At 39.2% G+C, this 17,047-nt stretch overlaps 1 protein-coding gene across 1 annotated transcript; it reads left to right on the top strand.

Moving 5' to 3' along the window:
* Nucleotides 1-43: 43 nt before the first annotated feature.
* Nucleotides 44-16,573, top strand: ascc1 (activating signal cointegrator 1 complex subunit 1). Its single transcript, XM_020923268.2, has 9 exons — nucleotides 44-355; nucleotides 1,222-1,324; nucleotides 1,743-1,840; nucleotides 4,625-4,803; nucleotides 5,953-6,086; nucleotides 6,299-6,418; nucleotides 7,076-7,200; nucleotides 13,343-13,416; nucleotides 16,181-16,573. Exons 1-9 carry the CDS (start codon nucleotides 241-243, stop codon nucleotides 16,295-16,297), a joined length of 1,065 nt encoding a protein of 354 aa, XP_020778927.1. The 5' UTR covers nucleotides 44-240; the 3' UTR covers nucleotides 16,298-16,573.
* The last annotated feature ends 474 nt before the right edge of the window (nucleotides 16,574-17,047 follow it).

Raw genomic sequence — 17,047 nt, 5'->3', positions numbered from 1 at the left:
TAAAATCACATAAACGCGTCATCCAGATTATTTGGAGATTTGTAAATTATCGTAAAGCAACATTCACAGGAGATAAACGTCAACATTTACAGGACCAAGCCATGCTGCAGCTGCTAAGTAACTTTCTAAATCAAAAACTAATTAATCTAAGCATTTTTTGGTATTAAATATTAGCTGTCTGCTGTTTAAAATTTATTATTCCATTCCTGTCTACCTGTATTGAGCTACTTTGTTGTTATAATGGAGGTTTTACGTCCACAACTTGTAATCATAAATGGCAGACAATATCGCAGAAATGTGATTAAAGAAGAACAGTATGAGGAGGAAGAGGAGTTTTCCTACGTGGGACCACCAGGTGAGTCCAACTATTGTATATGATGAGTCTGGTGGTAGCTTTGGTGGCTTTGCTTTCTTTATTGTGGCTGTTAACAGAAATAAATAGGGTAAAGTGATATTTATATTATAGTTGACTCATTCATTTAAAATCACTATTCTAGTTTAGGATGACCCAGGATAGTCCCAGTTTTGAGCCCTGTGTCCCCTGTCCCAGCAGGTTTACCCAAAACCATTGATTTGTCCCAGTTTTATACAAGAAATGTCTCAGGTGTTCTTATTTTTGACCAATCTGATCCCTGCCAAGAGTAAAAAGAGGCATAAATTGTCATCTGTTTAAGTAAAATACAGAAAAGCTGCTTTAAAACGACCAAAAAAAAAAAAAGAAAAGAAAATGTGACTATACTGACTCACTCAGTGCATAACAATTTTCCTTACGTTTCCTCACAGTTTTATTATTACCAACCACCACAAACCGAGAGTGTCCCAGTTTTTTATTTTGAAATTATGGTTTGAAATTCTTAAGTATATTATTTTTCTCAGTGTATTATTTTTCTGTTGTTTAAAACTTACTTACTAAATGACTACTACTTGACTATTAATGTGTGTTTGTTGTTGTATCGTGATGGTACACTGTTTACTTAAGCTTTAAATGTTATAATTATATTTTGTTTCTATTGGATGATGACATTTCTTAATAAAAATCCATTTGTCTAACTAATATATGCTTGCATTAAGTGGATCTTGATGTTAAATTGTGTATATAGACTCGCCAAAAAGAAATAAAGATACAGTATGTGTTTACCGATTAATTCTATGCCACTCTCACCAAAAGTATAAAGAAAACCTAAATTAAATGTTCTGTTTTTTGCCTGTTTAAATGCACAGAGTCTGAAGACCTGGCTGAAGACGAGAGCTGTGACACTCACTCCATCGAACAAACAGAGAAAGGTTTCCGCTGTGCCATAGACGTGCCCAGTGTCCTCTACAAGTGAGTACTAAGAAAGTTAAGGAAGTTTATGTCACAAAAAATTAAAAACTGCAGTACTGGCTGACTCAAGAATTGATATGGCAACAGACTCAATTGCATTAACACCAACATTGTCTATCTGACAAAAATGCACTGTTTTTTTTTTTTTTTTTTTTTAAAGAATATGCAAATAAAGCTGATTTTATTAATTAAAGTGATCTGAGCCTACATTTTCCCATGATTTAGTCCTAGTTTTATTTTTCACTAGTAAATAAAAAAATGTACTTTTTAGTTTGAATACAGAAAGAAAGAAAATCTTACTGAAGTATATTCATATATCCCCAAAATTATTTGCAGTTCTTAAAAGCCATTCTCAAAAATGTCCAATATCGCGACTAAATTTGGAGTATTTTTAACAAGTTGTGTTTCTTTTCTTCAGATATATCATTGGAAAAAAGGGAGAAACTCGCAGACGACTGGAGTATGATACGAAAACTAACATCAGCATCCCCAAACAAGGAGTGGAGGGACAAATAGGTGAGAATTTGAACACAAGATTGTACACTTCTCTTCTCCCGTGGCCACACAGGCTTGTCAAAGCCTGATCTCATCAGATCTCTGAAGCTGAGCAGGGCTGGGCCTGGTTAGGACTTGTATAGGTAGTTTTAAAATTCTAGATGTGATGATGTCTCAAATGGGGAGCAAGGGTCAGTTTTTCTTATTAGTAACATTGCACTTTGCCATGAAATATCCAAAAGTTTAACTCACAAATGATGAACCTGATCATTTCTATTAGTCACTAAACCTGAGAATTCACTCTGTTACAACAACAACAACATCTTGCTGCTCTGTATTAAATACGATTAGACAGAGAAAGTTGTGATGTCATCTGAAACTTGCGTAGCAATGGGAGACCAATGGGCATACCAAGTGACAGTTTGATGCCTAGTGTGTGTCTTTAGTACTTCTCCACTTTATCATAGTTAGTCTAACTGTATGAAATCTAATTAGAATATATGCTTTAATATAGTGTTGTAGTCAAGACCGCACTAATCTAGACCAAGACCACGGGGTCCCGAGATCGAGAGAAGACCAAGACCACGGCCCATCGAGACCAAGTCGAGACCATCTTTGTAATTTTCGACATTTATTTGTATTTTACAATTATTTTGGCACATTTATATCAATGTTTTTATAAATCTATCTCAATTTTATCACTTGTGTCAGACCTCGAAACCGAGACAAAACCAAGCATGGTTGAGTCCGAGACAAGACCAAGACCGCAAAAAAGCAATCTCAAGGCCAGTCTCAAGACCAAGACTGGTCTCGAGTACTACAACACTATTTTAATAGAAAATATAGATGACTTTCCTGTCTGTTTAGGATGGACTATTAGCTTACAAAGTTTTATTTTATACAACTTCACATCCACAAAGCACTCCCCAGCTGATTTTAAAGTCTGTTAAAAGGTTATTTAGTTATTTTGAACATTGCACTGTTTTATAGTTTACTTGTATGTGACAAAATGCATGCACAATCTGTCAGAGGAAGTACAACAGTCATTATTTACATAGTTGCTGTTTTATTTTTAGAAGTGGAGTAAGTGAACGTTCACAAAAAAGCTGTCAAAATGTGGCCAAAAAGCAACCACAAATAGAACTGTTAATCTTGTGTGTTTTGCAGCTTGGGTAAGTAGATCCACGAGGAGCTCTTACCCCAGCAAGAATAAGAAGAATAATGAGAAGAAAAGGAATAAAAGACTTAATATTTACTACTAATTTAAAATCATATTCAAAAAGTATAACGTTTAAAGGTACACTACGTAACTTTTCTGGAGAAGGGTCCCCTGTTGCTTATGTTTTTCCCTGGAATGTTCCACAGTATGACATTAAAATTATCTCAGGGGATGCAGTCAAAGGTACAGATCAGATCTATGGAGAGGCGACCCAGCTCACAGTAAGGATGTATAGTTTACAATTTTTTTTTTTTATTTTTTTTTTTTAGCAATAACAACACCTAAAATGAATACACGCAAGATCGGAATTATGTTTAATTTTACAGTGGAATATTTCTGACAAAGCGATCTCCATGGAGACCAGGAGTTTGCAGACCCACTGCCAAAAAAGTTACAAAGTGCACCTTTAACAAACGTGAAATTTTCTATTCTTTGGTACGACTTTTTTACCCATTCAGAAAATCTAATATTTTGTTTTAAATTGTTAATCTCTATGGCAACGGTCCTCATTTTTCATCATTCTAGGATTTTTTTTCTGAATATTTAGTGTGTATTCTTTCTGTTTCAGCGATCACCGAAGCTCATAAATCTTCTGTCTCGTCGGCCCATATTGAAAAGACATAATATTTTGTTTTGAATTGTTAATCGCCATGGCAACGGTCCTCATTTTTCATTATTCTAGCGCCATGGATAATATTTAGTGTGTATTCCTTCTGTTTCAGTGATCACAGGAGCTCATAAATCTTCTGTCTCGTCTGCCCACGTTCAAAAGTTATAATATTTTGTCTCGAATTTCTAATCGCTATGGCAACGGTTCGAATTTCTCATTATTCAGATTTTTTTTTTTTATTTTTAAATTTTTATTGAACACATTACTGTTACTTTTTTGTGTGTATTCCTTCTGTTTCAGCGATCACTGGAGCCCATAAATCTTCTGTCTCATCTGAACCACATTAAAAAGTTATAATATTTTGTTTTGAATTGTTAATCGCTATGGCAACGGTTCTAAATTCTCATCATTCTGGACCCATGGATATTATTCTTTTTTAAAATTTTTTTATTGGACACATAGCTATTACTATTTTTGTGTATATTCCTTCTGTTTCAGTGATCACAGGAACTCATAAATCTTCTGTCTTGTCTGCCCACATCTAAAAGAAATAATATTTTGTTTTGAATTTCTAATCGCTATGGCAACAGTCCTAATTTTTCATGATTCTAGGATTTTTTCTGGATATTTTGTGTGTATTTCTTCTGTTTCAGTGATCACCGGAGCTCATAAATCTTCTGTCTCGTCTGCCCACGTTCAAAAGTTACAATATTTTGTTTGGAATTTCTAATCGCTATGGCAACAGTTCTAAATTCTCATCAATCTGGACCCATGGATATTATTATTTATAGATTTTTTTTTTTTATTGGACGCATGGATATTACTTTTTTTGTGTGTATTTCTTCAGTTTCAGTGATCACCGGAGCTCATAAATCTTCTGTCTCGTCTGCCCACATTCAAAAGCTATAATATTTTGTTTCGAATTTCTAATCGCTATGGCAACAGTTCTAATTTCTGCGTTTTCCTTCTGTTTCAGTGATCACCGGAGCCCACAGAGCTTCTGTTTCGTCGGCCCTGACTCGAGTGGAGCTTCTCATCGACAGCTTCAGGAAGAAACAGCCGTTCACTCACTTCCTGTCCCTCCCTCTGAACGACGCCAAGATCCAGGACGGCTTCCTCAAGTTTAAGGACGAGGTTTTGGAGAAATGCTCACAGGTAACAGTTCAGTGGTAGAGCTTTGTACAATGCATCTCCCATACAATAGGCTTTATTCACGTTTACATCAGAAACCAGGAAGACGTTTGGGAAACATGCGATGACAACTTCCGGTGTAGTTCCCAGATTCTGAATTCATGTGATCTTTTTTTTTTTTTTTTTTCACTATTTTTGTCATTAGGGAAATTTATGATTATTGGAAACTATAATTTAAGATTTTCTAGTTACTATAAAGCAGACCTGGGCATTGTCCAGCTCCCAGGGCACATACGGACCTTTGGTTGACTCCGACCAGCCTGTTTAAGCTCATTTGGAATTACAAAATAAACCTATTTTATAATTTTACCTCATGCATGGACTAAAGCTGCATTGCTTTTATTTTAGAGATGACATTTTTTGTAAGGCAACTTCACTTTTTCATTGCTTAGTCATAACATAAACTCTTACCGTATTTTCCGGGCTATTAGACGCACTCTTAAGCCTCTAACCCCATCAAAAAACGACCATGCGCCCCGCAAGCTTCAACACGAATCCACTCGGGTGTCCCAGCACGACTTCAGTAAACTACAAAGCCGCACCACCCGCAGAACACGCAAACACACACGGAGCAGACAGCGACCGCGCAGCGAAAAACACCCACAGACACACTCATCACTCCACGCCGACGAGGAACGGAAACAGAGGAACGAACCGAAAAAGCGAGCGCAATGTGCCACTTCTAGACACGACTGAACAACTGAATCACTGCGAACACGCCGACAATCCGTTGGTCCCAGACAGCACCTCCCTACACGCCACAACTGAACAAAGCCCAGAGTCACCGTGAATGACACAAACAAACAAAACCACTCACCCATCACACTGTTGTGTTTCCTTTAAAGTCCGGTGCGGTTTATTTGTGAAAAAAGTAAAAAAATAGACCATTCATTGACAGTGCGCCTTAAAATCCAGCCCGGAAAATACGGTACCAGCTTGTCAAAACAATAATATTCACTACTTTTTATAAAGAAATAAAATTTATATTATGCAGAATCCAGTTAAGCGTTTTGGCTCGGCCCTTCACAATATTTTCTGTTTCGAAAATGGAAAAAATAATTGCCCACATTTATGTAATTTAGTGTGTTTATAATATATTTGTGTTGACTTCAGGACCATGGGGTGGAGGCCAGTATCTTCCAGAACCCGTCCAAACTGCACCTCACCCTGGGGACTCTGGCTCTGTTAAACGAGGCGGAGGTGAGGAAAGCCTGTGAGCAACTACAGCTGTGTCAAGACGTCATCAGGTACAAAAACTCCCATGTTCGGGTGTGTTTGTGTTATGTAACAGGAAAAAAGACTCATACTCTCTTTGTAGAATCTGAAAAACACCAAAATGCACCACTGAATGTGTTTTCAAACTGTTCACAAGAAGTACACGCTATGATTTAAAGGGCAGGGGTAAATTTAAAACAAAGGAAAAGTTAAATCTTAAGTCTAATCTTGCCATTGTGTTCAGAGAGATCACAGGAGGCAGACCTTTGGAGCTGGAGGTCAGAGGGGTGGAGTACATGAACGATGACCCAGCCATGGTGGACGTGCTGTACGCCAAAGTCAACGTGAAGGACGGATCTGACAAGTGAGATTATATTATTTGCCAAGGCTTATTGAGGGAACATTCAGATTAGAGTCTTTTTAGGTTTAAGCCGACTGGATTTCAACACAAATGAGAGAATCATGTGAGGCTCATTCTGCTTTCTGAGAACCAAAACACCAAATTATAGCAAACAATATATCGGCCGATCCAACCTATATATCGGTCTGTCTGTAATTGTTATCCCTTGTAATTTAACATTAGCTGCAAGACATGTAAACAACCATCTTTAGGGTGTCACACAAAATGAATATACAAAAACTCACGTAGTCCATAGTGCATTTCACTTCGTTTATTTGCAGATTTCCCGCCCTCTTACTTTATAAACAAAGGACCTAAATTGACTGAAATAACTTAATTTAGGAATGTGAAAATACTTAATTTTAACATTTAGATCAGTTTAAGAAGAATATTTTTATAATTGGTTTTAAGGAAGAATAAAATATGAATTTATGGTAAATAACTTAAATAAATTAAACATAGTAGGCAAACAAACATAGTAGAGGAAACAGCTGTGGCTTTAACATTAAGTATGTATATAGTCTGTGGTTGTGTTGTGTGTTGTATTTGTATATATATATTGTGATCTGTGTTGTGTTGTGTGTTGTATTTGTATATTAAGATCTGTGTTGTGTGTTTTAGGCTGCAGGTGTTGGCCGATCGTCTGGTGGAGCACTTTGTCTCTTTGGGGCTGATGGTTCGAGAATGGGACAGAGTCAAACTCCACGGGACTGTCATGAACACACTGTTCAGGAAAGACTCCACAGGTATGAGATGAGGGGAGTAGTGCATGAAGCGAGCCAAAGCGAAAGCCTGTCTTATTTGGCCAGTCCAGGCTTATCTAAGTCTCAGTTCTGTTCCACCAAAGTGACAAACCAGAGGTGACCTGAGTTGTAACAAGCACCCGGAAACAAATCTGGTCAGGATCAGACGAACTGTCAAGTGTATTTTAGCTCTGTCTCCAAGAACATCCAACGTCCAACCTGTAGCTCGAGCTACAAGTAGCTCTCCACCCCCTTCCAAGTAGCTCTCCAAGGGATTTCTGAATTACACGTATTGTTCTGAATAACTCAAATTTGATTAATTAAATGCCTATTATTATTGTAAATCTATCATTCATAAATTGGTTTATGTTTTATATTTAATCTAACTGTACCACATCTAAGTCTTGTCATGGCTCTTATGTATACTTAATTTCCTGTGACCACTAAAATTAGTAGCTCCCTGGAATTTTCGTTGTGTGAAAGTAGCTCACCTGAGGAAAAAGGTTGGAGACTCCTGGCCTAAAGAAACAGTTTAGTCAAAAGTTTCAGCACTCACACACCTGTGTCAGAACACCTGTCTCTGTGTGATACAGTTTAAAAAGTGACATTTATAGTCGCGTGTCATTTGAGATTTTTACAGTCCATATGCTCCTACGCACGGGACAAACACGTGTGTGGACGCTGCACTCATCAAAAAGGCACAAACCACATAAAAGTCTATGACCATTATTTCGTTCAAATGATGTTGCACATGTGGTTGTTGTGAGGGGCAGTGCAGCTTTTACACACAGACAGACGCTGGTTTGGACTCTGAGGATGACTGTTGGTTCTGTCTGTTTGCTCCTTCATCACGTCTGTCTCTTTCTCTTCATTCCCTCGTCTCTCACTCCCTGTCAAACTGCAAACGTGTTGTCGCGGATTTTATCGTTTTTTGCCAGGAGGTCCGTTGCAGAGGAACTTAAGATCCGCACGTACTGCCGCACATAGAGAAGGGGTCAGGCAACTTCATTCCCCGGGAACATTAACCAGACTCTGCAGCCAGCCTCCTGTTTACCCGCCGAGTGAACAGGAGAGGAGGGGGAGCGACCAGAAAAGTTCTGTGGCCCAAATCAAACTTTGTGGGTGCGCGCCGTGGCTCCTCTCTCATTTAGTCAGATTGTGAAAAAAAAACCAGCACATTTTTGGCTCATTTTCCGTGATGTCATTGCTCCGTTGACCTTCTCGGAGTCACCGCGAGCGCACGCACAAAGCACAGCTGAAACAGGCCTGAGTTTAGCTTTGGTCAGACCCAGATTAAGTTTACGTCATGGAACGACTCGAGGCTTAAGATAAAGATGGAACTAGATTAAGCTCAGGATTTAAGGATAAGCCCGGATTTGTTAAGGTACTTTGATGGAATACTGGGACTAACCGGGACTAAACTAGACCAAACCGAATGTGTCTGCCCCGGCTCTTGAGGTAACCAAAACAAGTCCGTTGCGCGCTTTCTGCATCTAATTATACATGTTTATTGTCCGTGAACCAGGAAGCTCCGTTACGTCGTCGTCTGAAATGTTCCACAGTATGGCATTAAACCTTTGTATCTTCACTGAGACCAAACCGGACCAAGTTACAGGTCAAATCTGTGGAGAGGCGACCCAGAATCCCTGTTTTTCTTGGTATTTTTGAGCAATAAAACCACCTGTAATAGAATGATCTTTTTAATGTTATACTGCAGAACATTCCAGACTAACATTTTTTTATTTTTGTTTTTACTCTTTATTCTAGATTTTTAGCAGCTGAACTATTTGTTAAAGAGTAAATAATTATTGATTTCTGGACCTTTTCTACGTCACACTGTTTTTTTTTTTTTTCGACGTGACCAAAATCCACAACTGTAAAAATACACTGACCCCCAATGACTTTACTGTTTCACAATGGTTTTTTTCTCTCTCTCTCTCTCCTCTTTCTCTCTCCCTCTCTTTACACTCCCTCTTTCTATCCCCCGTCTCTCTCTCTCTCTCTCTCTTTCTCTCTCTGTTCCTGTTTCTCTCTGTTGTTTTGTTCTGGTTCAGACTGGTCCGAAAAACACTGACGCAAAACCTCTCTATGTTCCCTGTTGACAATTAAAAACAACTGACTCGCTCTCTGTCTCTCCTCCTCCTCCTTTCCCCCCGTCTCTCTCTCTCTCTCTCTCTCTACCATTTTTTTGTCTTTACCCTCCCTCCCTCTCTCTCTCTCTCTCATATGACTCACACTTTTCTCCCCTCTCATCACGCCACTTTCTCGTTCTCTCTTTCTCTCTCCTTCTCTTTCTGTCCAAAAACACTGACGTAAAATCGCTCGATGTTCCCTTCTCTCCCTCCTCTCCCTCTCTCTCTCTGCATAACATCTCTCTCTCTCTTATTCTCCTCCTCTTTCTCTAGCTTTCCAGCTCCCTGTCTCCCTCTCTCCTCTCCTTCCTCCCCTGTTCTGTTCTCTCCCTTTCTCACTCTCTCCCCCTCTCGTCACCTTCTCTCACTCTCTCTCTTTCTCTTCTCTTCTCTTCCCCTCACCACTCTTCCCCCCCTTCCACACCTCTCCTCTTTCTCTCCTCCCACCCCCTCTCCTCCCTCTCTTGCTCGCCTTCTCTCCTCTGTCTCTCCTCTCTCTCCTCTCTCTCTCTCTCTCTCTCGTTCTCTCTCTCCCCTCTCCTCTCTTTCTCATCCTCTCTCTCTCTCCTCTCTCTCTCTCTCTCTCTCTTCTCTCTCCCCTCTCCTCTCTTTCTCATCCTCTCTCTCTCTCCTTCTCTCTCTTCTCTCTCTCTCTCTCTCTCTCTGTTCTCTTTCTCTCTCTCCTCTCCTCTCTCTCTCTCTCCTCCTCCTCTCTCTCTTCTTCTCTCCCCTCTTCTCTTTCTCTCCTCTTCTCCCCTCTCTACCGCCTCCCTTCTCCTCTCTTTCTCTCTCTCTTCTCCTTTCCTCTCTCGTTCTCTTCTCTCCCCTCTCCTCTCTCTCCTTCCTCCCCCACTTCTCTCTTTCTCTTCCTCTTCTCTCCCCTCTCTCCTCTTCTCTCTCCCGCTGCCCTTACTCTCTCTTCCCTCGCCCTCTCCTCTCTCTCTCTCTCTCTCTCTCTCTGTTCTCCTTTCCTCTCTCTCTTTCTCTTCTCTCCCCTCTCTCTCTACTCCAATCATCTTCTCTCCTCTCTCTCCTCCTCCCCTCTCTCCTCCTCTCTTCTTCTCTCCCCCTCCTCTCTCTCTCCTCCCTCCCTCCACCTCTCCTCCTCCCCTCTATTTCTCTCTCTCTTCTCCTCTCCTCTGTCTTTCTCTTCTCTCCCCTCCCCTTTTCTCTATCTCCTCTCCGCTCTCTGTCGCTTTCCTCCTCTGCTCTTCTCTCCCCTCTCCTCTCTTTCTTTCTTTCTTTCTTTCTCTCCTCTCTCTCTCTCCCGCTCTTCTTCTCTCCTCTCTCCTTTCTCTTTCCTCTCTCTTCCCTCTCCTCCTCCTCCTCTCTCTCTCCCTCCTCTCTCTCCTCTCCTCCTCTCCTCTCTCTCTCTCTCCTCTCTCTCTCTCTCTCTCTCTCTCTCTCTCTCTCTCCTCTCTCTCTCTCTCCTCTCTCTCTCTCTCTCTCTCCTCTCTCTCTCTCTCTCTCTCTCTCTCTCTCCTCCTCTCTCTCTCTCTCTCTTCTCTCTCTCTCTCTCTTCTCTCCTCTCTCTCTCTCTCCTCTCTCTCTCTCTCCTCTCTCTCCCCTCTCTCTCCTCTCTCTCTCTCTCTCTCTCTCTCTCGCCTCTTCTCTCCTCTTCTCTCCTCTCTCCTCTCTCCCTCTCTCTCTCTCTCTCCTCCCGCCTCTCCTCCTCCTCTCTTTTTCTCTCTCCTCTCTCTCTCCTCCTCTCTTCTTCTCCCCCTCCTCTTTCTCACCTCTCCTCTCTTCTTCTCTTCCCCTCCTCTTTCTCTCTTCTTCTCTCCCTTCTCCTCTCTCTTTCTCTCCTCTTCTCTCTCTCCTCTCTCCCCTCTCTTCTCTCTCTCGCTCTCTCCTCCTCTCCCTCTCTTCTTCTCTCTCACTCCTCTCTCTCCTCACTCCCGCCACCTCTCCTCTTCTCTCTTCTTCTCTTTCTGCTCTCTCCCTCGCACTCTTCTCGCTCTCTCTTCCTCTCCTCTCCTCCCTCCCCCTCTCCTCTCTGTTCAGTTGACCTCCTCTCCCCTCTCTCCTCTCTCCTCCCTCTCTCTTTCTCTCTCTCTCTCTCATGTTTTCTCTCCGTCACAAAAGGCTCCATTCATTTTGTCTGTGGTTTAAATAAACAGGAGAGAACAGGACACTGCTGACTCCAGAGCCAAAACACAATCACTGTTATCAACCGCGTCCAGAGGATTTAAAGGCCCAGATTCAGCTCGTCTCTGTTATAATGCGGTTTCCTCGTCACAAACAGACCTGGAGCTGTGTTTTTGTTTCACTCGCGCATGTTTAACACACAAACCCTGCACATTTACGCTTATTTACTTCTTCTCTCAAACAGAAAACACCCCGCTCCACCTTGTGATGTAACGCAGGAAGTGCTCCAGTGTGTTTTTAAACTCCACACACCTTCGCTAGAATCATGTGGATCATTTTAAGTCTACGTTTATGTGACGGCGGCTAAGTGGCGTCGCGTCTTCACTTTTTATTCCGCGTTTAGACGAGTGTTTTCGGGAGGAAAATCTGCGTGCACACGGTGACGCAGAAAGTGTGTGGAATTCGATTGGGTTTGCATGCCAGGTTTGTGTGTACTGTTTGTATGTGACGTAAACGTGTACGCGACGTGAGCAGATCTGACCAGAGTTTTGCGTCTTGGTCCGTGTAAACAGAAATGCTACTGCGGGGAGTATTCAATTTTTACACTCTGGAGGGTGGTTTCAGATTTTTGCGTTTTTAAGCCCCAAAAACGCCGTCACCGTCTAAACGAAAGGCACTTCCGATAAAATATGTATATTGTTGTTTTTTTCATGTAAACAGGCCCTTAAAGGTGAAAAACGGAGCCAGTTCTTTTTAAGTAACAACAACTAGCACACTAACCACACACTTCCTGATTATTGGACAATAACAGCAACTAGCACGCTAACACACACTTCCTGATTATTGGACAATAACAGCAACTAGAATGCTAACATACAGTTCCTGATTATGGGACAATAACAGCAAGTAGCAGGCTAACACACGCTTCCTGATTATTGGACAATAACACAACCAGCAGGCTAACACACACCTCCTGATTATGGGACAGTAACAGCAACTAGCATGCTAACATATTGTCCCATAATCAGGAACTGTAACAGCAACTATCATGCTAACCACACACTTCCTGATTATGGGACAATAACAGCAACTAGCAGGCTAACACACGCTTCCTGATTTTTGGACAATAGCACAACTAGCAGGCTAACACACACTTCCTGATTATTGGACAGCAACAACAACTAGCAAGCTAACACACACTTCCTGATTATTGGACAGTAAGAACAACTAGCACGCTAACTACACACTTCCTGATTATTGGCCAGTAACAACAACTAGCTTGCTAACTGCACACTTCCTGATTATTGGACAGTAACAACAACTAGCACGCTAACCACACACGTCCTGATTACGGGACAATAAGAACAGCTAGCAGGATAACACACTTCCTGATTATTGGACAGTAAGAACAACTAGCACGCTAACTACACACTTCCTGATTATTGGCCAGTAACAACAACTAGCTTGCTAACTGCACACTTCCTGATTATTGGACAATAACAACAACTAGCAGGCTAACACACACTTCCTGATTATTTTTAAGAACAACTAGCACGCTAACCACACACTTCCTGATTACGGGACAATAAGAACAACTAGCAAGATAACACACTTCCTGATTATTGGCCAGTAACAACAACTAGCACGCTGACCACACACCTCCTGATTATGGGACAATAATACAACTAGCACGCTAACACAAACTTCCTGATTATTGGATGATAACAACAACAACTAGCATGCTAAACACACACTTCCTGATTATTGTTATTATTACTTTTCACCTTTCACGTTTATCTCAGACATTTTAACGAATCTCGGCTGGAATGTGAAATTATCTTTTGATGGAAAAAATAAAATAAAAAATCACCTGCACCCTTTAATATTGAAATACATGTTTTTTTTGTGTTTTTTTTCTTTTTCAGCTGAAGGTTCAGGCTCTTCAGGAGGAAAACCCGTGAACGCGAGAGAAGCTTTTGATGCCAGAAATATATTAAAGGTCGGTATTTCTTTTTTTTTTACATTATGCAAAAACACAAATCTTCCAGTTTGCCATATAAAATACAAAGTAGTGCATTTTATCATTTTTACTTATTAGATTATACAAATTTTCAGTGAAAATTTGTGAGTCTTCCTGCTTGTTTGTGCTTTGCCTTGAATGTTCCACAGTACGGCATTAAACTTATTATAAAATACACATGGGCGAAGAAATAGTAGTTGTTTACTTTAAAGTTTAAATCGTCCAAGTAGTTTTAAAGCTCTATATGATGCAAAATGGAAAACTCTGACTCTTGTGGGCTTTAAGTCGTGTTATAATGTTGTTTCCTCCTCAAAAACAGACCTGGAGTTGTGTTTTGTTTCATTCACACACGTTTGAGTAACTCTTTATTATTAGTCTGTCTACATCTCCAAGTTGTAAATGCTCTGGTCAGTCTACTTCCACAAAGTTTCTTAATAATAATAATTGTTTCTTAGATGTGTGAGGTGATGAATTTTTGCATGATTTGTGTTCGTGCTGGGGAGTGGGAGTTCATTCAATGATTGTAATTCATGTCATAACAAAAAAAAGCTCAAAATGCTTTTCCAAGTGGGAGTTTTCAAGTTAACAGCTACTTTTAACTTTAGTTCAGTGGAGAAAATTGGCAGTTCCAGGCCTGAAATGAGTCGAACAAAATGATTCTAGTGAAGGTGCGTGGAGTTTAAAAACACAGTGGAGCTCTTCCTGTATCACCACATGACATCACAAGGTGGAACAGAGTGTTTTCGGTTTGAGAGAAGAACTAAAAAAAGCAGGATTTGTGCATTAAACATGTGTGAATGAAACAAAAAACACGAGGAAACAACATTATAACACGACTTAAAGCTCACAAGAGTCAAACACAGGACCTTACTTTGTCCGGAATGTCCCACAGTATGGCTTTAAAGCTTTCTATCTTCATGTAGACCAAGTTACAGGTCAGATCTGTGGAGAGGCGATGCCACTCACAGTCAAAATGTTGTTTTTCTTGGTATTTTTGAGCTGTAAAACCACTTGTAATCGAATAAATGTAAAGTTGAGCTGTTTAAAGTCACACTGTGGAACATTCCAGACAGAGCAGCGACATAGATCCATAGAAACGAGCACGTGTGAACCGAAAAGTTACGCAGTGCACCTTTTAAACTAACGTATGTCCCATTTTATCCCTATATGTGGTAATTACAGTTCATACACGATTGAGATTGGAGCCTGATTTTCCGAACACTTTTCTCAAACTGATTTTGTCTTGATGAAAATTATAGTTTTGTTGTCGCTTTTCTTCCAACACCTGCAATTTATAAAAAAAAAAAAAAGAAATAAAATAAAGTAGTGAATAAAATAAAAGGACTGTTGAGCACAATTGTCAGTGAATGGCCTTGATTACAGCAGCTGCAGCGCAAAATCAATCTGCATAAAATTGTAAGTTAGTCGTATTGTTAAAAGTTGTAAACATTTGGAGCTTTTTTGACACACAATGTAAAAAAAAAAGTACCTTAATTTTTATTTATATTCAAAACAATCCCAAACAAATATTGATCAGGTTCAACATTTCTGGAGATTTCTTTCTAAAACCGTCTCTTCAAATGAAATTATAATGCAAATACTGAACAAAAGTCAAAAATCTATAATTTTTTTTTAAATTTTGTCGACGTCTAGTGAGAAATAAAATCAAAATGCAAATAGTTGTGTCTAAAAAAAAGCAACTCCCACATCTGTATTTCCATTTCCTTTCACACTGTCACCCACACACATCCTGGTCCTGAACACAGTCAAACTATTCACTAGAGGTGTTCAAAAATATCAAAATATCAATATATCGTATCGTTTTAATTTGATGATACAATAATAGATAAAATAGATCTGTACAAAATTCTAAATCTGTGATATTGTAAATTGTAATGTGAACAAAAACATTAAATAAAAATAAATAATACAAAATGCAACCATGACAACAACAACAACTTAATAAATAAAATAAATAATACAAATAAAAATATAAATAAAACAAAAATATAAATGTAAAAAAAAAAAACTAAAATATAAATATAAATATAAATAAATCAATGGCTAGATTTTCCAGACTAGTTGCTTTTCTGTACGAATGTGATTAATTGTAATGTTTTTGTTTGTTTTGTTTTTTTTGGTTTTTTTACTTTTTGGATTATGCAAATTTTCACTACACACATTCTGAATGTGAGTCTGCCACTTTCTTGTCTCCGTGGAGACGCTATTGCTTTGCTTTGAATGTCCCACAATATGGCTTTAAACGTATGTATCTCGCATTTATTTTGTCATTTTTTGCCATGCTTCACCCTTGAAAAAAAATGTCATCTTCCTCTTCACAGACTTGACCTGTAATTTTCAATTTCCAAAAAAATAAATAAAATTAAAATAGACCTGTAAAAAATTCAAAATCTGTAATGTTGTAAATTATAACATGAACAAAAACATTAAATGTAAATACAAATAAATAATACACAATACATAATAAATAATACACAGATAATAATAATAAAAGTAATTAAAAGGTCATATTTTTTAGGCCAATTGTTTTACTTTATTATGTACTCAAGTGAGGTCGCCTCTCCACAGACCTGACCTGTAATTTTGCTTGTTTCCATGGAGATACTTGGTCAGTTTCGTTCTCTATTGTCCCGTACTGTGAAGACGAGCAGCGACAAACCAGACAGAATGTTACATACTGAAGCTTTAATCATGTGTATTTTGTTTTTTGTTTTCGTTTCAGACTTTTGGATCTTACCATTTTGGAGATCTGGAGCTGAACTCAGTGCTTTTGTCCCAGAGATTTTCTTCAGACTGTACAGGATACTACTCCACAGCCGGACAAATCAACTTTTCATGAAACTCACAACTTTAGTCTTTTATTTAAATATAATTAAAGGTTTGAGTAATCCTTAGTTTGTTTACATCTGTTCTAATCCTGGTTTAGTTCCAAATGTAGAACCAGTGAGTGTAAATACAAGATTAAGGCTGAACTCGTCTTGCCTCGTTTGTCCACCAGATGGCAGCAGAGTTGTATTTACTGTGTTGTAAATCCAAACTGAACCTGTAAAAATATTTAACGACACCAAGTAAATTTCCTCTTTCTCTCCTGCAAATATATATTATCAGAAATTAATACTTACTTTTATGCCTTTGTTATTTCTTCTCATCACAAATTATTACCTGTAGTAGTAGTAATAGTAGTAGTAGTAGTAGTAGTAGTAGTAGTAGTAGTAGGTTACCTCGCCACAGATCTAATAGTTTAGTCCTGGTTTAATCCTGGTTTCATGCTGCTTTAGTTCGGTTGTAGATCTGTAATTATAGATACAGATGTAGCACATAGACTACCTTGTTTAGTCTTGGTTCAGTTTAGTCCTGGTTTAGTCCTGGTTTAGACCTGGTCTAGTCCTGGTTTAGTCCTGGTCTGTTTTAGTCTTGGTTTAATCTTTGTTCAGTCATGGTTTATTCCTTGTCCTGGATTAATTCTAGTTTAGTCCTTGTTTTATCTTGGTTTAGTCTTGGTTTAGCTCTGGTTTAGTCCCAGGTTTAGTCCTAGTTTAGTTCTAGTTTAGTCCTGGTTTGTCCCAGTTTAGTCGTCGTTTAGTCCTTT

Source organism: Boleophthalmus pectinirostris, unplaced genomic scaffold (assembly GCF_026225935.1).
Source record: "Boleophthalmus pectinirostris isolate CB_2022bp ecotype Guang Dong unplaced genomic scaffold, ASM2622593v1 HiC_scaffold_14, whole genome shotgun sequence".
In the NCBI taxonomy this organism is placed as follows: Eukaryota; Metazoa; Chordata; class Actinopteri; order Gobiiformes; family Gobiidae; genus Boleophthalmus; species Boleophthalmus pectinirostris.
The sequence above is the reverse complement of the archived record's forward strand: the minus strand, read 5'-3'. Positions and strand labels throughout refer to the sequence as shown.